General features: G+C 46.7%; 1 protein-coding gene across 1 annotated transcript in view; it reads left to right on the top strand.

Annotated features, from left to right (window-relative positions):
- TRIP4 (thyroid hormone receptor interactor 4) overlaps window positions 1-25,673 on the top strand; it is a 461,936-nt gene that overhangs the window by 62,022 nt on the left and 374,241 nt on the right. The window contains exon 6 of the mRNA XM_085643987.1: window positions 13,689-13,818. Coding sequence (XP_085500113.1) covers window positions 13,689-13,818 — 130 coding nt within the window. The remainder of the gene's footprint in view (window positions 1-13,688; window positions 13,819-25,673) is intronic.

The raw sequence follows: 25,673 nt of genomic DNA, 5'->3' as shown, positions 1-25,673 counted from the left end.
TATCCAGCATAAGAACAAGTTACATACCTTTGGTTAGGCTCTTTCTGTTTGATACTCAAACTACAGATTTCTCACTGACCACCCTCCCACCCCCATTGTGTGGAATGGACTCTTTGAGTTCGTTCTAATAAGATTCCATCTCCAAGATCTGCACAATCTGATTGCTAAGGCACCACTTCCGAAGATGCAGACGCATATCAGAAAGAAACTGATGACAACACGGGGGAGATGATGACTATGTAGGGACAGCTACATCACATCCTGGGCGGAACCATTCTGACCGGAGCAGTACGACTCCATCTACCAACATTCAAGAGGATTGCTGAAATAACTTCTCCGTATCCACTCTGGAGCCTGGGTATATTCACAAGGTGAGGAATCTGCAGTAAGATTATCCGCCAGAAAGAGCGTTACTGAAAGTAACATGTTCTTCTGACCCCTTTCATAGGTTGCGGCCCCAGATGTTTTTTCATCTGGACCATTTTTCAAGATTCTCACTCTTAACTATGAAGGCTTTCGTTTGAGCGTCCAGATGGCAGATCATAGCTGAGTTGATTTGTTATGCTACTGACAGGGTTTACAGCTGACTTTCGACTAACTTCATTCCCTGATTAATGCTGTGCTTGTCTGACTTAATCGCCACAATATCCTTGCAAGTGCCCATTCTCAGTTTAGCAAGATTCTCCATTGGGTATATCTCAAAGCACCAAAAGACATACCTTTTTCTGCCATCTTTCTGTATGTAGTTTGTACAATTTTTCCTTGCTTTCTAGTTGAGTGGAAGAAATCACTAATATCCCCTGCCCACCAGCGTTGCCACAAAAGCTTGTGTTCACCAAATTCTGGTCATTCTCCTTTCCTCCAAGTTGTATCAGTGGCCTCCTCCCTCCTTGGTCACTTTACCAGACTCTAGAATCTCCCCGGGTCCCCAAACCTCAGGACACCACTGTTGAGTAGGGAGACTCCCCTCCAGGCTTACATTTACGATGTCCCAGTCCCCACTTCATCCTCTGCATACGGATCAATATCTTTTCCAATAACTTTACAAAGAGATCCTGGATATCGAATCTTAACTTATTTTTATTTTTTAACTCTCTCGGCCCCTCGCCTGGTGAGATAAGACCAGGTGCCCCACTGTCTGGTACCCCACCGCAAGGCCTCCTATCCACCACAGCCAACCCTCAAAATGCATACCCTCACCTCTGTATTGTTCAGGCCGGCAAGGGCTTATTATCACTGACCTATTACAAACTAGCTTATTCTTTTCCTATTGCTGTCGATCCCATGAGAATTCCATTTGAGCAGTATTGGGTATAATGGGTGAACGAGGGGCTCTATTCAGACCCGGTCCTACCCTGCAACACATGGTGTCATGGTACCTCAAGAGGGTCTGCTCACCCGTTGATGGCACAAATGGTTGCTTTCTTGCAGTCTCCAATCACCTGCCTCCATGGGATCGGTCAAGCACCCATAGCCTATCTTCACCTCCTTGAAGCCCATCAGGAGCATCCCATCTTCTGAACCTTCTGTTTTGAGGTTACATAGGCCCTGGGCAGAAACACCTTCATTTTACTTGTTCACATTTAAAGTTGATATCTTTTTAAATAGATGAATTTTATCACACATTTACTTGAGTGCCCTTATTGGATAATATACTCTAAAATGGTTTGCTTACAATTACACTTCGTCATAGGCATATTATCTGGCCTTAGAACATTCTGTACAAGGACTTAGTACACTGCGCAAAATGTTGTTTGTTGTTGTCTGTTCAGCAACAGCTCTGGGTGGACAGAATCAAAAATGACAACAGGATCAGGACTCCGGCACGGAACAAATGGGTGGACTTTATTATATAAATGGCAAGTCGACCAATGCCTGAATTCTAGCCCAGCTGAATTCTAGCCCAGCTGAATTCCAACACCATCCAGAAGAGGGCAGCGGCCTGTTCTATGCCAGTGCCGGCTGGCAGATGACACATGCCCACAGATAAATGGAGAGTTAGACCACTCTAAGGTATTCTGGCAGACCCGCAGAGCCTATGCTTTATAAGATAGGCAACGCTAGGTAGGAGTGCAATTATATGTATTCATATAGACTAATGCAAAGGAACGATGGTTGAATTATTCATTCTGTTCACCATTCTTGTAATACTGGTAACATTATTTTGCTCAATTCTGTTAATCATTTAAGCACACATATTTTACACAAGAGTACAATTGCTTCAATAAATGTTTGAAATGTCAATTTGTGTACTTCTTGTGTCTCCCTTTAGGAATTGAGCTATTAACGAAAGGGTAACATCTGATTCCACAATTTCCTTGGGGGAATTACAGTTGTCATGTTATGAGGTTGCAGACACCATCCTGTACCCTGTCAGTGTTGTGGCTGAGATGGCACACTGTAGGCTGGCCAGGAATTAAATCATAATATTCTGATGGTATGAATGGACTCAGTTCCACATAGTTTTGAAGCTTATGTTGCATAAATGCACAGTCTTACTGGGAAAGTAGGAACTGTGCGACTTGCACCATCTCATCTGACCATCACTCCAGTTTGTTGGATGTGTTGCCATCTTGTGAGCACTCCTTATAGGCACACTATGCTTCTGAGTTGGATTCCTCTCTGTGGTGCATCACCACCACTCTTGGGCTTCACAGGCCATCTAGGTGTTCAGGGTTCCACCCCATTGCCTTTTGCATCAGTCACACTAGCAGTTGTGGCCTCTCTGTTTTATGGTTTTATGGGAGAGGCAATGGACACCACAGAACATGTCCTATGGTTCTGCAGTGAAAACCAGAAGTCCCCCTCATTGTTATGTTTGATTTTTCTTGTTAAATATTGCTTTGGTACTGGATCCTGATTAACGAACACGGATTTCTTACCTACATTGTTTACGCTCCAGATTAATGTAATGCAGAAGTGGGTAGGCTCATATTTTTCTCTGTATATTAAGTACGTTTAGTGCACTTATTATTGCTTGCTTGTATTGTGTAACTTTTGTTATGTGTTTATTACATTCTGCTTGCTCCCGTAAGTAGAATAAGAAAGTGTATTGATGAAGTGGTTTTGTAAGAAGCTCTAGGGGAATTGGGCAGTTGGCAATGGTTGAAGAAGCTGGACCGTTGCACTGAACAAAAAAAAAGTATGTTTATACTTTTCTTACAAGTGCAACATCTTCATTGTACAAAGATGTATTAAACACTCACTATGCATAGCAAATTCCTTTTAACAGTGTGCAAGTGATAATGAACTCTACATTATTATGACTTCAGTACACACTACTGCCTTTGGAAGCAGAAACGAGGTGGGAGTTCACAAGCAAAGTGATATCTATTTAAGCAAGAGTCCAGCAAATAGGTTGTTTGTCAAATATCTGGAAGATGTGGGGTGTAAGATCTTCAGGGAAGGATATATGTGTCTTGCTAAGGTTCATGACACAGGACAGGGACCATTTTGCTCCAAAGAAATGGATAGGTTGGGAGTCCTAAAGTTGTCATTTATAGATATCCAGGCAGATGCAGCCAGAAAAGGAGTTGTTGTGTGTTTTTTTTTTAACTGAGGTTTGTTTGACAGAATCAGAGGGAGTCATTTATGATATTTGAAAAGCTGAAGGTGATTGCTACTTTAGTGCATAGCATTAGGGGAGAAGGGGATGTGGCTAGATTTTATGTCCTCATGGATGAGGTGTTGCTGAGTGGAGAAAATATGTTAGAGGAGTAAGGTTTAGTTTAGGTAGACTAGCCGGGAATGTCTTGCCACCAACAGTTTTTGACCAAACTAGTGATTTAATGGAGACTAAAACAGAGAAAGTTGTGTTTGATTTTACTGAGAGTTAGTAATTGTTAGGAGGGGGCGCGGCAACCAAGCTGGCCGACAGGACGGGCTCATAGGTGTCTTCCGGCCGATCCCGCATGATTCTGCATTATCCTAGGGCAACCAAACACCATAGCCCCGTACTTTTTGTGGCATCTCCCTCTCCCTGCCCTGCGCTGTGCGGTGTACTGTGAGAGGTTACAGAGGAGCCCTTGTTGATGGCGGTGGGTGGCACCTGGAGCGGATCAGAGGCCTTGCACTGATGGCTCCGTGGGCTGCGGTGATGCCCTTGTTGGAGTAGTCATTAGCGGTGGGACCGGAGCCTCATCCCCTGACCCGGGGGGTCTCGTGGGGTAGTGCTCGCCTGGTAGTGTGGCAGCCGTGCTTGGGCTGGAGAGAGGCTCCCATGAAGATACAAGAAGCCGGGGCCTGGGGCGGCATGGAGGGCTGGTGCAGGGTCTTGCTGAGTCTGTGGAGGCTGTGCAGAGGAAGCAGCAAAGTGTCTGCCGGCGCTTCTCACTTCCCCCGGGCTTCTCCTGTTGGCTCCTCTGCGCTGCTGTTGCCCCGCCCCCCACGAGCACAGCTGCCTTGTTCACAGCAGCCCAGCTTTGGAGGCGGTGGGGGCCTCATCTATGGCTGGAGGGGCGGCCCTTGAGTGTGGAGGCTGCAGGCTGCATCTGTGCCCAGGGTGACTGCTGAAGGGGGCCTTCAGCGGCTGCCTTGTTCGTGATGGTCCAACTTTGGAAGCGGTGGAGGCCTCGTATACCACTGGAGGAGCGTCCCTTATGTGTGGAGGCGACGGGCGTCATCTGGGCCCAGGGTGACTGCTAGGGGGGTGGCCCTACAGTGGCGTGAGTGGCACCCTTTTGTACCCTGGGGATCTAGGGTGACCAACTGGCATTGGTGCAAATTCAGGACGGTGAGTGTAAAAATTCAGGACAAAGGGTCAAAATTCAGGACACAAATTCAGCACAGGCGGTCAAAATTCAGGACAAAACTTCAGGACAATAGGTACGTTTTACAGACACATCAGAGGAGGTCACGCAATAGTATATAAGTAAGCCCAGCCATATCCAAACATATTCAACCATTTGCAAACCTATCCATCATGTATCCTTCCATCTATCATTTCACTCATCCATCCCTTCATCCATCATTTCACTCATCCACCATCCATCCTTTCACCCTATCCATCTGTACACTCATCCACCCAGCCATTTACCCTTTCACCCATCCAGCCATCCTTTCACTTACTCATCCATCCACCCAGTCACTCATCCTTCCACCCATCCACCCTTTCAGTCATCCATCCATCCTCCCTTTCTCTCTCCATCGACCCTTTCACTTAGCCATCCTTCCTTCCATCCATCCACCCACTTATCCATCTACTCATCCACTCATGAATCCATCCATTGACCCTATCACTCATCCATCCTTTCTCCCATCCATTTATCCTTTCACTCCTTCACTCATCTATTCATCCTTTTGTCCATCTACCCTCCCTTTCACTCACTCATCCATCCTTACATCCACCCTTTCACTCATCCCTCCATCCATTCACCCTTGCACTTATCAATTCATCAATCCATCCATCATTTCACTCATCCATCCACCCACTCACTCATCATCCACCTTTTCACTTATCCATCCTTTCACTCATCCATCCTTTCACTCATCCATAGACCTTTTATACATCCAGCTACCCTTCCACCCATACATCCAGCTATTTACCTTTTCTCTCATCCATCCTTCCACTCACTCATCAATCCATCCATCCTCTCTCATTATCCATCTATTCAATCTTCCATTCATCCATTCACCCTTTCACTAATTCATCCAGCCATCCACCCATCCCTTCACTTACTCACTCGCCTACCTTTTTGATATTAATTTTGAGCTGAGCCTTTTTGAGAAGAGGCCCATCAAAAACTTCACCCTCGCTGCAGGAGCCATTCCAGGACTGGGACAGGATCCACCACAGGGGGGGGTCAAGAGCCATCACAGGAGGGGGGGGGGCAGGAGCCATCACAGGCGGGGGGGGACAGGAGCCACCACATGGGGGGTGGGGGCAGGAGCCATCATTGGGTTGGAGGGGGCAGGAGCCATCACAGGAGGGGGAACAGGATCCACCAGGGTGGGTATGCAGTATTCTAGTATCATCTTGGCCCCTCCAGGGTGGGGTAGGGCTCCTCACCCCCTCCTGGGCAAGACAATGAGAAGACAGGCTCTCTTTCCAAAAGTTAGTTTTGCCATCCCCCACTGTGATGTACAGTACTTAAAGGAGATACTCAAAGAGAACTGATTTAACTGATTGTCCTCCATACTTTGTTAATCAGTGCGGGTGCGTTTGTGCTATTTCTTTATTTTATTACATTATAGAATGCATGTTTGAAGAAACCAAGGTTTGCTTACAATTTAGTTTCAGTAATTAAGCTTTGTGAAGAGACCCACGTGCTGCCTCGGTGTAATCGGCCGGTTCTATGATGTTTGGGGCCCTTGGCAGAAAGGGAATGTGTGAGGCCCCTCTAAATTGCAGAGACATGACGCATTCAGGGCTGTTTGCATCTGAATAAATGCCCCTGCCCCTGAAGCTGCAACCCCTCCCTCTCAGTCACCTTCAAGCCCCTCTTAACAGCTCATCAAGCACTGAAGGTGTGAGGGTTGCCATCCCGCTGTGCCTCTCCAATGCTGCTGGGTATCTGAGCTTTGGTGCTGCATCGGAGTCTGTTACACCCGACCTCATCAGCATCGGAGTCAAGAAGGGAGGTGGGTGGAAGCTGTGCCGGCTTTAGGGTGGTGCGACCGGTGCCCGGTTAAAATTACGGACAAATGGTGTCCGTTAAAGAATCCTTCACGGACGAAATTACGGACTGTCCGTGAAATTTACGGACGGTTGGTCACTCTATGGGGATCACTGTGGTGTTGAGAACCTGCCCTGATGGACTAAAGGGGAATCGACCTGCTGGACCTGTCTAAAGCTGTGACATTGAGTCCCAGCCTGGGAGAGGTGGTCCTCTGATTTCAGTGTGACCTGTGGTAGGGAGTGGATATTCCACTTAGAGGAGACCGGGGGCCCGAATCTTCCTCTGCTGGAGGCTAACTGCTAGTGGGGATCGTGCTAACCTACCTCCCCACCTTTCCCCCACCGTTGTAGTAAATCTGCCATGGGACTGGCCTAGTTCACTTTGTGTACCTGAAGATTATGTCAGCCATGGGCCGCAACAGACAGGTGGGGCCCCTCAAGGCAACACTATGCCACCCTGGCCTTCACCTCACAGCAAGGTGCATGCATAGTGCCTAATAGAGGGAGTGAGGATGTTGAGCACACAGTGGAGGAACCCACGAGAGCTGAGTTGTTGAAGGCTATCCAGGGGTCCCGTATGGCCCTGGAAAACAAGATTGAAACTGTTGCCCTGGAAGTCAATCTCCTACGTACTGACCTGCGCAAGGTCTCAGATAAAGTCTGGCTGGCGTAGGGTTCCATTGAAGAGCTGCAGTCGGAGGTAGCCACCCTAAAGAAACAGGTAGCTGTGGTCGCGACCAGCTCCGGGGCTGTGGAGGCATGGGTAGAAGATGCAGAGGGGCGGTCCTGATGCAACAGTGTTTACCTTTTGGGATTCCCTGAGTGGGCAGAGGGAGCCAATACTGAGCAATTTGTGGAAATCTGGTTAAGGGGCACTCTAAAGAACGAGGGATTAACCCCCATGTTCACTATTGAGAGATTGCATCGTGCTCTGTTGGCTCCACTGCGGCCTGGAGTGCCCCCCAGAGCTGTTATTGCTTGCATCCTGAATTATAAGGACCAGGACAGCATTCTTAGAGCATCTAGGGACACTGACTTGGCCAAATATGAAAACCTTAAAATCTCCATTTACCCAGATTATACGAATAAGGACCATGGTGTCCTGAAAACATTCCTGGACGTTAAAGCTAAACTAAGTTGTATGGTCCTTCGCTATATGCTGCTGTACCTAGCTCGATTAAAGTTGTCGGAATGGAAATCACACTTTATCGATACACCTGAAGATGTTTGGTGCTGACTTGAAGTATGGGACAAGATGCCCAGAGATTGCAGTCACGGAGATCGAGGAGGAGCATGTTGCCGCGGGACCTGGCTTGGGGTAAGGAGGAGTGGATCTGGAACTGCCGCTCATCACTCCCCTGAAATAACTGCTCCTGCGAGGGTGGAAATACAGGACGATGGTACCATGGCTCTGGCCCTTCCGAAGTGGCGGTCTGAGGCAGGAAACAATTCTTTGCAGCGAGAGTTGGACACACTTCATTTGACCTCAAAAATAGAGAGAGTACTGTCTTGAGGTCTAGGACCATCATGTGTAACCTGCTTAATTGACAGGGGAGGGTGTTCTCCGTTTTGTGGGTGTTCCGCTACAGCTATTATACATAGGGATAGGAGTGAGTTGATGGGTATATTTGAATTATCTCTGCAGACAATTTGTGGGTGGAACTTGTTGCGCATTTTGTGGGCGTTACCATTGTTGCCCACTTACCACATAGTGGCGGGATTGGTTTTCTGCTGGGTGACTTCTACACATTCGTGGTCGGCACTGGTTGGGGTGTGGGATTAGGGTATAGGTCCTGACGGTGAGATTACATTTGGATTAGCAGTGTGAAATTTTGTTGCACTGTATGTCCGTGTTGGGGGGAATTTTTACTGACCCCCTTTGTTGGGGCTTAAAAGTTTATTACTGTTAAAATGTGTTCTACAACAGTGCAATGGTGTCTACCTGGGAAATGGGGAGGGACTTAGAGCACGATTCTGTAGTAAATATGGTTGGCCAAGTTCAGATAGTCCTGTGGTATGTCCCAGGGCTCCGGGTTTACTCTAAACGCTATAGGGTTCATTCCTTTCTCAAACGCCATAAGAATCAAATTGCCTGTCTACAAGACTCTGGAAACACATAAAATTACAAAAGAAATGGAGAGGTCCGGTGTATTCTGCCTTTCATTCCTCCTATACCAGGGGGGTTGTCACCTGGGTGGCTCCTGGGGTTTTCTTTAAGCACACTCTTAGTGAGGCAGATGTGGAGGGTAGGTATGTGTGTGATTCAGGGTACTCTAGATGGCAAGGAGATCATGCTGTTAAATTCATATGCTCCCAATATCGATGAATGGCATTTTTTTGTGGGGTTGCAGGATGTGCTGTCAGACCGTGTAGGGTCTCCTATGCTATGGATGGGTGATATTAACTATGTCCCGTGATGACAGGAACCCTGGCATGGGTGATGCAAAATTTGGGTTTATTGGATGCATGGCGCATGTTACACCCCGATGGGTTAGAGTATACATTTCCCTCTCGGACCCATAACACTTATTGCTGGTTGGAACGGTTTTTGGTGGGTAGGCTGGATAACTCCAGAATAGACACTGTCACACATATGGTCAGGTTTTTATTGGATCACTCCCCGGCCTTACTATTGTTGGACTGGGGTGAGAGGTTGAATGGAAGTCACACATGGCGTATGCCTGCTGATTTACTTACGGACGCCACATGCCATGGGGAACTGCGGACTGCTATAGACCATTAAAACACCAATAATTGGGGAGCTTGGCTACTAGGGTGGTCAAATGGGAGGCCTTGAAAGCAGTGATACGGGGGGCATTATCAGTACTATTTGTGGGGTGCGCAGGAAGCTAATAGCGGATTTGAAGACCCGGGAAGACAAGTTAGTGGATCTTCAGAAACAAGAAGTGTCAACGGCGGGGGCCTGTGCAGACATGTTAGCCACCCATAGAGAGAATTGCTTCCTCTGGGATACACTGGATACAACAGGCCTAAAAGCCTACTGGCAGTTGTTGCATAGGGAGGGCGATAAATCCGGCAGGCTCCTGGCATGGCTTTACCGGCGGGAAACTGAGATATCCCCTATTACGTTTATACAGAATGCATGGGGACACCTAATAACCCGATGGCAAGATATTCTGATGATCCTATTGGATCATTTTAAAGTGGTCTTCCAGGCTGGCCCACTTGATATGGACGGTAAGCGGAATACGTTCCTTACAAGGGTGGAGCTGCCCAAATTGCAAAGGGAGGATATATTAGAAATTGTGAAAGAACTGACCGCAGAAGAGGTCGGTGCGTCTATTAAAGCATTGAACAGGTCTAAGGCCCCGTGATGGATTCCCTGCTGATTTCTTTCATGCCTACTCCTCGACTTTTAAGGAGAAATTGTTGAAGGTCTATTTAGAGGCAAGAGAAAGGTTTTTTTTTACCACACACTATGTGGGAAGGGGTGGTGTGTTTGGTGTTGAAACCAGGAGCGGACCCAGAGGATCCACCTGCGTACAGACCCCTAACTATGCTCAACACCGACCTCAAGGTTTTATGCAAACAATTGGGGACACAATTGGGTGGGGTTGTCAGAGATTTGGTTTATGAGGACCAATGTGGCTTCATGCAGGCCCATAGGACTACGTATAATCTCCAAAGGCTGACTTGTGCTACATGATGCAGTAGTAGATGAGGAGGAGAGAGCTCTAGTTTCCCTGGACCTCGGAAAGGCAGTCAACGCGGTTGAAAGGACATTTTTGATGGCAGTGCTAAGGTGCATGGGCTTTGGCCCTAGGTTTTGTGCTTAGATAAACTCTTGTACACTGCATTCTCTATACGTGTTAGGGTTGAAGGCGAGCTCTCTGACTCCTGGTTGGTGGAAAGAGGCACTCTTGCACCTACAGTTCGTCTTAGCAGTCGAGCCACTTGCGTTGATTCTGCACTCAGAGTTGTCACCCTGGTGGATTCAGGCGGGGAATACCAATCCCATAGTGTCGCTGTATGCAGACAATGCTTTAGTATATATACATTTTACAAGAGACAGTGGTCCCTGAAAGCAAAGGAGTATTTCGAGCAGCAATCAATATAGCCACAATTGGTACTATATTATAGCCTATGCCCAGCCGGACAAGGCAACTTTAATAAGAAACAATAATTTGCAATGATCAAACAAATGTAAGCAAGGTATTGGTGGGACACAAGCCTGTATCCTGTGGCTTACATATCAAGAGGACATAAATTTTCTGAAAAACATACAGGCAATTAAAGCGATGTTTCTATGTCAGAGAGTAACAGGTAGTGAAACATCTTAGTATAAATCTAGTCACCTTCACGACATTTTATACACACAAGTAGTCAAAGTGTAAGGTGAACAACATAGTCGACGACGTTTCGATCCTTAAAGAGGGGATTTTAGGATCATCATCAGGACTAATTAGTATGAATTGCCCATTAAAAATGCCTCGTGCTGTGTAGAATTACAGCAAAAAATGGTACTTCGGCTTGGTCAATTGACCTAAGCGAGTTAAAATTCCAAGGAAACGGCCTTGGGCCGCGAGGGTTGATATGTCAACACGGTAGGAAATATCTCAATGTGATAAAGGAGATGCGTGCCGTGGAAACTAAGGGACAGCGCGTTCGGTCAATGCCGGACAGGCTATATTGATTGCTGCTCGAAATACTCCTTTGCTTTCAGGGACCACTGTCTCTTGTAAAACGTAACTTCCCAAGGTCCCTGTCCAATTGCTTTGGGTGCCCTTGTGCCTCCTTTACTACTTAGTATATATACAGTCACCAAGGGGTCTGTTCCTCTGTTACTAAATCGCTTGGATGCTTTTGGTGAGGTCTGAGGTTTGCAAATGAACGCCCGCAAATTCCTAGTGTTCCCCTTAGGAGGGTTGGTCGGGAGGCAGCTACATCAGTTGCCGAACGTTGTACTTTGATGGGAATTGGAAGGATTCCGATATTTAGGGATTTGGCTCACTCATATTGAAGACAAGTACTGGCTTCAGAATGTGGATAGGATGATGACCGGCCTGAAGAACTCCATTCAATTTTGAAATAAACTCCCCTTATCTGTCATGGGTAGGGCAGCCATTACAAAAATGGTTTTCCATCCGTGATGTTTATATCTCGTACAGAATTCCCTGTACCCACTGCCGGATAGTTTTTTCCGCAGTTTGATGGCCTGCTGGTGACTCTTTTGTGGGCGGGTAAACACAGCAGGGTGGCACTCACAATGCTGAAGAGAGACCTGGAAGAGGGGGGACTAGCGGTGCCAGATGTGCAATTCTACTTCTATGTGGCTCCCCTGCAACACGCTGCCCACTGGCTCATGGACTCGAATAATTGAGAAAAGCGACTCCTAAGCGATGAGCATGGGAGTGACACCGTGCCACAGTTGCTGATGCGGGGGGATGTCAGAGCACACGCTTCCATATCTGATTATTCATACAGCATGGATGTGGGAAAAGGTGGTCCAGAAAGTGATTTGCAGGGCTCCCTTCAGTAGGGAATTGCAATTCTGGGACCTAGCACTCTTCTGAAATATTGACTCTAACATATCTAGGGAGCAGTGGAGATAAGGGGGCTGTCTGGAAATGGGACCTTTATCCGGGGGGGGGCGTTTTTATATCCTTCCAAGATGCACAAGCACTTTTGGAGTTGGACCAGCACAGTTCCTCCATTATGCCATGCTGGAGAGTGTGGCAAGGGAGTTGTGAGCAGGTTTTCTGGCATCTACTGCCACCTCAAGAGTCCTTGATGGTCTTGTAGGATGTGGGGAAGGGTGCCATCTCATTACACATTTCTATAAAGCCCATAGAAGGGAAATGCCGCCACAACAGTACCCCGCGCAGAGAGCCTGGGAGAGGGAAATGGGTACACCCATTTCTGATTTGGAGTGGGAAACCACGTTACATCTTGTCCGCACTGTGTCCTGTAATAGCAGGTTTAAACTTTTACATTTCTTTTTTCTGCATCGTACATATGTTACTCCGTATGGCCTTAACAGAATCGATCCAGCAAGGGGTGCTGCCTCTGTTCGCTGTGATGTACTTTCTTACATTTGGCCTGGGAGTGCACCCAAGTTCAAATGTATTGGGCACAAGTGGTGCCACGCATAGAAGCGACAACTGGATTTGCTGTTCCACTGTCGCTGCTGGCCTGGCTTTTGGGAGTAGTGAAGTTCCCACTGGACGTAGGAGCACATTTCGACTAGTCCAACTGGCCTTATTACTGGCAAAGAGGCTAGGGGCTATTGATTGGATGGTTGTAAAGGCTCCAATGCTGACTGCAGTGGGGGGTGGCAGAGGGACAACACATGCAGCTTTCCAGTACTGATGAGGGGGCATCTGAGGCTTATAATGCAGTGGGCACAGCTGCTAGGTATGTTTCACGATAACGATGAACAGTCCACTGAGGATGGGTCTGGGACAGAGGATTAGAGAACTGGCTAGAGCGTTCGTTGTTTTTTCGGCGACCAAGTGGGCACTGATGTTTTCTTATGATATATTGCTCGAAGTCTTGGTTCATGTATCAATGTATTGCACGAGCCCCGGACCGATGTACAACTCCATATATAAGTGTAATTTGTTGTCCTGATTGATTATGTATACTATTGGTATATATCATACGAGGTATCCTATCTAATGCTGTTATGGCGCACTGTATAACTTGTTGTTTTTTCTTAAAAATCAATAAAATACTGTTTAAAAGTAATTGTTAGGACACCTTTGGCGTGCCAATGAGTAGAGAATTTGCAGTTGGAGCTACAGTGGTGTAGATGCCTTGGGGATTAGAGTGAGCCCAGATTGGCTGGTTAGAAGTTGCCTGATATAGCTACAGCTTAAGGACTGAATCGGTTCTCCCTTATGCCATGTTCTCAAGTAACTCAACAAGCAGAGCATGCAAAGCCAATCCCTAAGCTCTAGGTGTTCTCCTCAGGTCTGTACACTTTAGACATGCACCTCTCAGTGCTCTGTCAGGTTCAGTTGGACAGGGAGCATGTTTGTACCCACTCTTTCCTTTGAGACAGTTTGCCAAGCTCCAAAGAATGATCTGCCTTCTATTTTGCTGGCCCTAGGTAATGAAATCACTGGAAAGACTGACGGACTTGGTAAAGACCTCCTTCCACACCACGAGGCACGCATCAGAGCGGGATTGGAGAAGGCACAGCAGCACAAGGACAAGCTGTTAGAGTTCGACAAAACCAGGTACTTTCCTGCACGTGTATGATTTATAAACTAGATAAACAAACAAAAGGAGGAGTATCACCAAGAGACCACTCAAAGTCTCAAAGTTTTTGGAGAGGTTGCACAAGAAGGAAAGTTATCCTTTCTTAAGAAGACCCCTCACTCACCATCCTAGTTGGTGACATGCTTCATCATCGGGGTCCCACCCGAATAGCCGAATGCCATCTGGGTGTCCTGCGACACCTGATTACAGTGGAGCGGGTTATTTTTGTGTAGGTGAGTGACAAAGTGGTTTAACAATTGGCCAGATATAACTCACTGAAAAGCCTTTATTCTGGAGCAACTGGACAATGTTAAAAATGATTGATTAGATACCTGCTTTGGTTAGATTGACCTCTGGTATCTGTAAAGTGAAAAAAGTGCCAAAAAGGTGCATTAAAAGGTCTACATGTTTCAACCTGTGGTTGATAGTACCAGGTTTTCGTCAGGTCCAAGTGTGTGTGACCCGGGCGGTATACACGCGCGAAGGTGTTCGCTACCCTTGATCACTGATGCCTAACCGTGTACTTACAGTTGGGCGTCCTTCCAGCCAAGTGGCTAGCAGCATATGTATTGTACCAAGAAGTTTCATTTAGTAGTTTTCAGCTAATAATAAAAGGGATTTATGATGGTTAATAGATAAGCCTTTTCATTATTTATTTTCATTTTTTTAGTAACATGTTCAAGTCGGGCTCAACAGTTGCCTAGAAAATATAGGAACAATGGCAGCATGTGTGCATCTTAATATCAACTCTGCTTATGGATGTTGTACATGCACTAAAGCCAAAGTGCAGCCCCACAGTCTCTTCTCACTGGAATCTCAATGTTGTGGGATAGGACACGCCTACAATTGGATGTGTAATCGTCCATCCAGCTGCATATTAGAATTAAGTTGTGCACCCCCCTCCACCCCAGCACTTTGTGTCCCACCAGGGTTGGGGTGTCTGCCCCCATTTTCCCCATTGAGGTGTCTACTCCCTTGGGATTTGGTAACTCCCACAGCATTTAGGTCCATGTCACTGGGTCATCAACTACTTTATCATCTGTCCTGACATTTCGCATATGTCATTCATCTGCCAGGCCGACGCGAACACATCTTTGACCCAACCTTGCACTGTTGGTCCCCTAGTGGATAAGCATCTTATTGCTATTCTTTTTGTCAGCAACAGTCTCAAAGTAGCAAATCTGTTATTTACCCTTCTGTTCTTGGGAGAAGGGATGACACCTAAAAGGCAATGCCTGGCTGATGTTACAACGTTAATGCACAAAACTTCTGTCAGTCGCTGAGCTATGTTCCTCCAAGAGGGCTCTATTACTGTACAGCTCCAGGCCATATGTAGGAATCCCGCTTCACCCCTCCTACATCGAGGACACGCATTGGCCCAGTCGGGTACATCTTGTGCAGTTTTATGGATGTGAGACAAGTGTGGTGCAGGATATAAAAGTGTGCAAGCGGAAACCAGATAATACTAAATATACCTTGTATCTGTTCACAAGCTCTGTCCCTGTCACTATCAGTCAGTGGTTCCTGCGGGTCGTCTTCGCACTTCATTCTTGCATTTAGGGTACCTCTCATCCTGCCCATTTTGAGGGCCTCTTATAGGCGGGAAACTAAACTTCTAGTTTAACCCATGTCCTATTGGACCTCCAGTGTCCGGACCTGCTCCATATTTCTTTGACTGCCCTTGTCAATTTGGCAAATTTGAGAAACTGCCCTTAACCCACAGTGAATGTCCCCTGCATCTAGACAAATAATTATGCAACTTTCTACCTGAAATAAGTCACCCAGGGTCTCACAGCCTGCTCCCTCCATCTGGTCATGCACATGTCTCTGCCAGTGTTCAGAAACCGCTATAACCACCAGATCGGCAATAGTTTGGAAAATGGGAGTATTTGCATAATCTTTAACATTGTTGCCCCTACCTTATCCACCAGTCCCACTATTTAAGGTAGTCCTTTTTCCTCTCTATCACCTGCCATTTGGATGTATTGTTTCTCTGCTGCATGTGCCACCTGGGTCCCTAGTTAACAGAAACTCTCCAGCTCCCATCTCACTCCCACACTAGGGAGCTTACTCGGGCTTCGACCCACCCACCAACCCAGACTGTAGGAATTCTACTGCTATTTCCTTGTTGATATGTTGGTCTTATGTCTCTATAAATAACGCTGAGAACAGCTTGGGAATTGAGGCATGTCGCCGTTGTAGATATCTCAGGGCATCATCGGCATACCACAATGCCGTGGGAGATGTTTCCCCTACCTTAATCCTCTAGTCATCCAAACGCCACTCTTAGGTGACTAGCTAGCGGTTCCATTGTTGGGCAAACAGGAGGGGAGAGAGGTGTCAGGCCTGGCTAGGCCCCCTTGCTATATCCCATGCTCTCAAATTAAGCCCCCGATTGCACACGAGACATGGGGTCTCAATATAACCATGATAACCAACAATATCAGACTCAGGAAATTGGGTCCAAAGCCCATTCTTTGCAAGACCACCAGCATGTATCCTCAATCTATGAGACTGAAAAACGTTTCAGTACCTATTGCCACCAGCACTCCCTCCATTTCTGAATTCTGTATAGCATGCTTAACTTGTGAGGCTCCGGATATTCATGAGAGTGCTTCCCAGCAGAATAAAACCATATTGATTCTCGTGAACCTTTGAACCGACCACCTTCTATAATCATTTGGCCAGTGTCTTAGATAATACGTTTGAGTCAGTGTTGATCATGGGTACGATAGGATCCAGAAAGCGAATGCTCTCTATTGCATTTCTGCATCATCATAGTTTTCTGGCAGTCTATGCAGCTGCCTAGCCTCTTGGTAGGCCTCCAGTGGGCGCTTAGGGAGTAATTCTTTGAAGGTTTGATAAAACTTAGGGGGGAAAACATAAACCCATCTCTCCCTTAAAACTCCGGGATTTAGTGAACACGCTATTGGTATTATCACAGAAGTGAAAACAGGGAAAATTGTAACCTCGCAATTTGTAACCCTTAAAACCCTCACTGTGCTGTCTATAAGTGCTAGGTTAGTTCGAGCAGATGAATAAATTATAAGCTTGAGTTTCGGAGGTGGTGTGTAGTGAACAACACACACTGGATGTGATGTGTAGAACAGCTTTATTCAAGTCCGCACGTACAAGAATGTCACAGCCCGGGCAGACATGACCAGCTCCTTCTCCTACTGCCTCTGACCACATTCCATTCCCTGCTTTATATGTACAACTTTGCCACATCAGAATTCTACATCAAGATTCCACTAGTGGAAACTTACCCCAATATTACACATCCCCTTTTCTTGAAACAAAACGAAACTAAAGGAACCCTATCGTCTAAAGAAGATACACTATTCCCCTTTTCCTAAAAACAAATGCTTTATGGACATGCATAGTTTTCTAGAATCTTCGGTTTCCTAATAATTCTTCTGTGAATCGTCTAATCTCTCCTCACACAGTCCTTGAATGTCTTATTTGCCCAATTCCAACTCTAAAGCACCCTTTTCTCGTGCCACAGTGCTGTCCACCACCTTCTCCGAGTTATCCTGCTCATTCTCCTGTTCCCCTTCCAACCACAGTACTTGTACAAACCTTGTTTACCTTCACCTTCTTTACAACCATCATCTCTTTTATCCTTACCATACTTTATAAGGTAAATGACTCATGTGACAAATATTTCCATCTTCCAGCTCCACAGTATTTCTAATTAACTCTTACAACTTCTTTGGGTTCACTAAATCTACTCTCACCTTTGGCTACCTTCCTTCCTGACTTCACTCTTACCCACTGACCTTTCTCCAAATACACCTCTTTAACTTAATATTTGGTATCAAAATACTCCTTTTTCTTGCTTGCGAAGCACAATGCATTTGCTTACACTCACCATCCCAATCAACCTTTTTGCTCCTCTTCATCCATCCAGGATTCACCATAGAATGAGGTACACATCCTCTCTTCAGAGCAAACGTGTTCTGCCCCACTGTCTTATGCAGTGTAATTCTGTATGCATTTGGCGCTTGTCCCTCGGGTGAGGAAAGAGTGAGCAGGAGGACGCTCCTTCTGCGTTCTGGCTGCAAAACTCTGGAACTCTCTTCCGGTGCACATCCGCAGCACTACCAACTACACGGTATTCCGCAAAGCCATTAAAACTCATCTTTTTTGTATACTATAGGCCCTGTTTCGTCCAGTATGCCCCAACTTCTGCTAAAGTTAGCGCTGGGATGCCCCTTTGCTGGGGCAGCTGTGCGCTCTATAAAACCTGTAACCTAACATAACATATGCCACACCATTCTTTTCAGTTCACATTCCCAATTATTTTTTCCTTTATTAGCCAATTGTATGATGCCCTTCACTACTCGATTTGCCCTTTCCACTACTGTATTACCCTTGGCAGTCACATTTTTAACACTGGGAACATATAGTACATCATATACATAATCCTGTATTCTCATGGAAAAGCTGTGCAATTCTTGCTGACGCTCTAAACAACCCTTCCGTGGTTAGTAGCTTGGTCAAAGGCTTGTAATCAGATCATACAGTAAATTTTCTCTCCCAAATGAATTGTCCATTGTCCGTGAAGGATTCTTTAACGGACGCCATTTGTCCGTAATTTTACCCGGGCACCGATCGCACCACCTTAAAGCCGGCACAGCTTCCACCCACCTCCTTCTTGACTCCATGCTGTTGAGGTGGGGTTAAACAGACTCATATGCAGCACCAAAGCTCAGATACCCAGCATCATTGGAGAGGCACAGCGGGATGGCCACCCTCACACCTTCCGCCCTTGATGAGCTGTTAAGAGGTGTTTGAAGGTGACTGAGAGGGAGGGGCTGCAGCTTCAGGAGCAGGGGCATCTATTCAGATGCAAACAGCCCTGAATGTGGTCATGTCTCTGCAATTTAGAGGGGCCTCACACATTCCCTTTCTGCCCAGGGCCCCAAACGTCCTAGAACCAGCCCTGATTACACCGAGGCAGCACGTGGTTCTCTTCACAGAGCTTAATTACTGTTACTAAATTGTAAGCAAACCTCGGTTCTTCAAACATGCAGTCTATAATGTAATAAAATAAAGAAATGGCACAATCGCACCCACACTGATTAACAAAGTATGGAGGACAATCAGTGAAATCAGTTCTCTTGGAGTATCTCCTTTAAATACTGTGGGGGATGGCAAAACTAACATTTTAGAAAGAGAGTCTGTCGTCTCGTTGTCTTGTCCAGGAGGGGGTGAGGAGCCCTACCCCACCCTGGAAGAGACCAAGATGATACTAGAATACTGCATGCCCACCCTGGTGGATCCTGTTCCCCCTCCTGTGATGGCTCCTGCCCCCCCCCCACCCCCCCAGTGATGGCTCCTGTCCCCCCATGTGGTGTCTCCTGCCCCCCCCCCGCCCCGCCTGTGATGGCTCCTGCCCCCCCCCCCTCCCCCTTGGTGGATCCTGTCTCCGCCGTGAATGGCTTCTGTCCCAGTCCTGGAATGGCTCCTTCAGCGAGGGTGAATTTCTTGATGGGCCTGTTCTCAAAAAGGCTCAGCTCAAAATTAATATGAAAAGGTGAGCGAGTAAGGGATGGGTTGATGAATTAGTGAAAGGGTGAATGGATGAATGAACGATTGAATAGATGGATAATGATAGAGGATGGATGGATTGATGAGTGAATGGAAGAATGGATGAGAGAAAAGGTAAATAGCTGGATGTATGGGTGGAAGGGTAGCTGGATGGGTAAGAGGGTGGATGGATGAGTGAAAGGATGGATGAGTGAAAAGGTGGATGATGAGTGAGTGGGTGGTCGGATGAGTGAAATGATAGATGGATTGATAAATTGATAAGTGCAAGGGTGAATGGATGGACGGATGAGTGAAAGGGTGGATGTAAGGATGGATGAGTGAGTGAAAGGGAGGGTAGGTGGACAAAAGGATGAATAGATGAGTGAAGGAGTGAAAGAATAAATGGATGAGAGAAAGGATGGATGAGTGATAGGGTCAATGGATGGATTCATGAGTGGATGAGTGGATAGATGGAAGGAAGGATGGCTAAGTGAAAGGGTCGATGGAGAGAGAAAGGGAGGATGGATGGATGACTAAAAGGGTGGATGAGTGGAAGGATGAGTAAGTGAAAGGATGGCTGAAAGGGTAAATGGCTGGATGGATGAGTGAATGGATGGATGGGTAGAAGAGTGGATGGATGAGTGTACAGATGGATAGGGTGAAAGGGTGGATGGATGAGTGAAAGGATGGATGAGTGAAATGATAGATGGAAGGAGACATGATGGATAGGTATGCAAATGGTTGAATATGTTTGGATATGGCTGGGCTTACTTATATACTATTGTGCAACCTCCTCTGATGTGTCTATAAAACTTACCTATTGTCCTGAAGTTTTCTCCTGAATTTTGACCTCCTGTCCTGAATTTGGGTCCTGAATTTTGACCCTTTGTCCTGAATTTTTACACTCGCCGTCCTGAATTTGCACCAATGCCAGTTGTTCGCCCTAGTATTTGGGCCAAAGGCGAACAGGCTAGACTGCTAACTAAAATGGAACCTGTAGAAAAGGGGGGGAGGGGGGAATGGGGAGGGAGGAGGAGGGAGGAGAGTTTGGGTGACGACGGAATAGGAATTATTTATTTATTTACCTATTCCATCATCTGTCGACTACACCGCCCCACGGTGCTCACCTGTGCCGGCCGCTGCTGATATGTCTGTCGGACTCATCATGCTACTAATTGTAAAATTGTACTTGTGTGTGTGTGTGAAAGGTGGGCTATTTTACGCAGATGGAATGAACTCTCCAAGGAATAATGTTATATAATGTGACGGTCACCGTTGGTGCGACCGAGAGCCCGCGCAAATGTTCGGGCTCAGGTAATGTCCTCGGGTTGAAAGAGACCTTGCTGAATCATAAATTAATCAGTTCATAATCGGGCTATTTTTCCCGCATCAATACTTATAATGTTTTACTGTATATCTCTTTAGTTTGAAAACCTTGGTGTACGGATTACTGCAAGCCTGCTGCAAGATGGTGTCGTTTCCGTTTTCCAGAGAAAACTGTAACAACACAGTCCTCCTTGCAGCAGTAACGCAGGCACCCATCAGATGGTTGCCTCTTGCTAGGGTACATGTCAAGGAGTTGTTGCTATTTCCAGCTAATCCGAGAAGTCGGTTTCTACTATATTTATTCATGGTTGGATCCGTTTCAAAGGCAGCTGCTCAATATTAGCGCCTTATGTTGTATTAGTATAAGAAACTAAGTAAATGCTGCCCTCTACTGGAGATGTTTTGAACAGACCTAAAACTAATTTATTGGTTCTGAATCTGATTTTGCAAATGCAGCCTTCAGCGAAGTGAAGAGTTCAGTATGCTGTCAAATGGACGGCTCGTTGATTCAGTCTGTCTTCTGTGTAGCCTTTCTCTTCTTTCTTACAACCAATTCTGCATGGCTGCCAAGGTTTCAGGTTGCTTATGTGTGACATTTTAATAGTTTCAGTGTACTTAGGAGTGACATTCATCGACTAAAGTGTGACACTTGGAGCGACACTTTCTTGCGACAAAAATCATGCAATGAGGTCCATGGAAACTGAAAAATATCAGTATTTACACCCATTTGAGCAACGAGAACCTCTAAGGAACTCTGTAGCTGGCATGGGCGTCCGCAGAAATGTTTCCAGGGGGGGGCAAACTTTTTACTTCATCACCGTCCTCCGACATGATTGAGCACAAGTATTCAATACATTTTAAAAAAAATCTATAACCACCTCTCTCTCTCTCCGTTTTCTGCTCTTCTCCCTTTCCCTTCTTTGGAAGTGAGCAGAGCCCATTGTTATGTGAGGTCACTCTGTTTTTTTGTTGTGAGCCCTGCAGGATGCTCTGCATTTCATTCATGCAGGGGCAGGGCCCACTTCACACCTCACCCCAGTTCAAGTGTCTGCCTAATGCTGTTATCATGCAGATGCAGCGATTAAGCTAAAAGAAAGAGATAAAGGGAAAGCTAATCACGGCCACAAACCCTGCCCTGCCCAGTCTGCAGCACCTCAAAGGGATGCGGTGTCATGTTGCCATTTCAGCCCATGGCAGCCGGGCCCAGGAGAGGGCTCCCCTCTCACCCCCCCACCCCGCCTTGTGTCTTTCACAGTTCACCAAATCTGCGAAACAAAGGGAGGGGGTTGCCCACCTGTAACTACAATGGCACCATTTCAAAAGCATGATGGACTCGTGGGGGGCCCATTCTAGTTAGACAGCCGCGAGGTCCAGCTGCCCACACTGCCCATGCCTAGCACCGGCCCTGACTGGGCCTGCACCAGCGATCCAGGGGGGGGCAAGTGCCCCCTTTGCCCCCCCCTGCGGACGCCCATGGTAGCTGGTGCTTTTTAGCATATGAGCTCTAAATACACAGCATTCTCAGGGGTGTGTCGCCCCACTGGCTCAGAGCCAGAAGGTGGAAAATAAAACGATTACCTATAATTGTTTTATTTTTCATTTGCTGGCTCTGAGCCAGCTTGTGCAGGGAGAGGCGGGACCGAGGCATGGGGAAGGGGGAGGAGTGCTATATGCACTTCTAAGCGTGCATGTGTGTTTGGCCCGCCGTCTCAGGTCAGCCAAACACACATGCACACTTAGGTTTCTCCAGCCCGGCTGTATTGAACAGTCAGGCTGGAGAAACAGCACAGACTCCCTGGTCTGAGCGGAGCATCTTTTCAGCCCGCGCAGGCCAGTCCCCTTGCTGCTCTCGTAGAATGAGAGCAGCGCAGGGATTGCACAGGGAGTCTAATGCTGCCCAGTGCCTCCTGGGACCAGGAAGGATAAGGCGCAACGCGGGGCGTGGCCGTCAGCTCCAGGTAAGTCGTAAAACATTTTTTTTATTAACTCCCTGCACGCTTCCTCCACGGACTCTACCAACTTTGTGTTGGCCACCACTGCTCTAGCCCCTCACCTCAGTGCCAGGTATTTCTGTGACAAAAGCAGCAACCCACTGAGCTTGCCACATAAAATACAGTTCTTTAACATGCTTATAGACTTTTTTTGCAGCAGGTTTATTAACCCTCTGTGCTACTTTATGTTGAGAGTCAAAACTGCCAGTAGACAAAACTCCAACCTCTCTCCAGCAGGAACATTAATCACCAGCCATATCTTTGACTCACCAAGTCTCACGGTGCTGGGAAAATATAGCCTGCTGCTTCCTACTGCCACTGTCGAGCAAGGATATTAACCCTTTGTGCTAATAAATCATGGCAAACAAAACTGCCAGTTAATCGAGACTAAACTCCAACCTTAGATGAGCCGGCGTTTCCAGCACAGACAAATAACTCTTTACTTTGCATGATGCAGCAACACAGTAAGACATTTCTTTGCTGCCACGATGAAACGCCTGGAACAACCTTCTTTTATGAGATTCCATAAGTGCATTAGGTGAGTGATCTTAACTTCCACAGACACAACACCAGTAATAACGCCAGGCACATAGTCCCGGTTTGTTCCAAGCACACTCTGACTCAGCACAGTCTGACCAGGAACATGCACCGGATTGCAGGCATTTCCCTATTCAGACAAGCACATAATAATAACGTATCTATTGAACTGTTCATGGGCTGTTTTAATTAACCGACGTAAGCCAGAAATTCGAAGTAAGTTTTAGAACATAACAGGAAGCATAGAATAACTGAAGCATTCTTGAGTGACGCATGCTGTGCTTATAAACGCTGTGGCCAATAACGTGCAAGGGGTAGGTCCAGCATAGAGTGACTAAATGCTCAAAATAAATCCCGGACGTCGTTGTTCGAACTGTGGACATAGATGAGATACCTTGAACAGAAGGTGTCTCAAACAGGATTGTCCCGCGTAGAGGGCGGGAGGGAGAATACTCTGGCACTACCAACGGGGACTTCCACATGGTGGGGTATTGACCAAAGGATAATTCGTGCATCCTAAGGTACAGGGTTTCACAGTAATAACGTCCTCCCGTTGGGCCATGTTGGGGGCTGACGCTGGATGCTGTGGTACCGGGCGGCAATTGCCCTCTCAGACCCTTGGATGCTCCAGGCTCACACAACCCTCTGCCCCAGAAAACCGCTCTCAAAGCGCCTGACTCCCTTCTGGTTCACAGGGCCATCCATCCTATTTTACTTTGTTCCTACCATAACCATGTCCTTTCCAGTGACGAGCTCGACGTTAATACACAGACTTTCACGGCAGAATAATAAGACGCTCGACTTCCACCTGATCACTATAGTTTCTGGTTTTCAGGAAGAGGACTACTTTGGGCTTTTCTGGCCACAGCGCATCCTCACGTGAGAGTCTCAGCAAGGGAAGCATATGCCTATACTAAAGTGCAGCAGCATGATCGCCCCTATGGCAGCATGTGCGCTGCCGTTTCCATCATGCTGGCACCCCACAGACCGTCTCACTACCTGCTTATTTCACCCAGACATGCGTAGGTGGTCAAGGCACTAAAAATGTGCCATGATGCCTTTTAATGCAGTTATGCGGACCAAAATAAAATGCGTAAACGCCTGATGCATGGTACTTGGCAGGGCTGATTCTGCTGGTCACATTTTTATGTTTGCTTCTGCGTAAGGCTGTTTCGCAGCTGCTTACCTTTTCCTTGCAGTTCTGCATTCTTTTCTGTGATTTTGAACACTTGGTAATTTCACCTGGATAGGACAGAGCCCTCCAGGCATCCTTGGTGTCTTTGCATTAAGTGCACTGAGCTGGTCTTCAGGAGACATATTTTCCTCCACGTTGCTCGCTAACACCTCCCTATATTTGGACTTATTACATCCCTGTGTGCCCTCATGTGCCACTCCTGCTGGTGTTTGACTACTGCCATTCATGACTAACAACACTTTTAAAGCTCTTATATGAGGGGTTGTACGGTGGGTGCTCATCCTCATTTTCACGGTCTGCTCCTTCGTGGTTTCTTTTTAGGTCTTGCCTGACCCAGCGCATGCGCTGGTCTGGTGAGACTTATTGAGAGGGCTCCAAAAAGTGCTATCAGGCCAGCCTTGGGCTACAGTGCAGCAGCGCTTTACCGCGATTACTTTCACTTTTGCGGCCGCACGGCCGCTTTGCATAGCCAATAGGTCTCGCTTTTGGGACCTTATAAGTATTTAGTTATGCAACTGTTGCATGGCTAAACACTTAAAAGGTCCCAGGGGCGATACCTATTGGCTATGCCAATGCTTGTTGTTTCTTGCCGTCCCTCTGCTGTGTTAGCGTTGTCTCCTCGTGATGTCCCCAACATCTCGTGTTAGCATATAGTATCTGCTGATCCTCCCCTCTTTTTTGGTTTCTGTTGGGCTGTTTAGTCCTATAGCGTTTGGGCTATGTCCGCAATGCGGCCTCACCTACTTATAGTCTCTTCCGCTTACTACTGACACACTCTCTTCCTACATTATTTACTAAGATCTGCAACGGGCTCCCATTTATAGTACATATCTGTTTTTTTTTTATGATCTTCTCAACCAGTGTATGTTTTGAGGGATGGAGTGGCGTGGGCATATAAATATGCTTCCTTTATGGGTCCTGCGTCTGTGTTTTGAATGTTCTTAATTCTAGATGATGATTTGGATAGCTACGTATATAGAGTACTGCTCTGGCCACCTTCACTCATATCTCTTTAGAACATATATTTTTGAATAGTTTGGCTCTTAGCCAGATATTTACCTTTTTATGCTCAGCAGTTAAGGCAATTGAGGCAAAATGAGGTCCCATTTTGCCCCACTTCCTTGCAGTGGGATCAGCCTTAGATACAGCAATAGTGATGGGTTCAACATATAATAGTGTGTGATTCCGATAAAAAAAATAGATGTACCTAACAAAGCTGTTAGATGTAAAAACTATTGCCATATAAGTAGAG

Source organism: Triturus cristatus, chromosome 3_1, assembly GCF_964204655.1.
Source record: "Triturus cristatus chromosome 3_1, aTriCri1.1, whole genome shotgun sequence".
NCBI classification, from domain to species: domain Eukaryota; kingdom Metazoa; phylum Chordata; class Amphibia; order Caudata; family Salamandridae; genus Triturus; species Triturus cristatus.
Note: the sequence above shows the minus strand (reverse complement) of the source record. Positions and strands in the feature narration are given on the sequence as shown.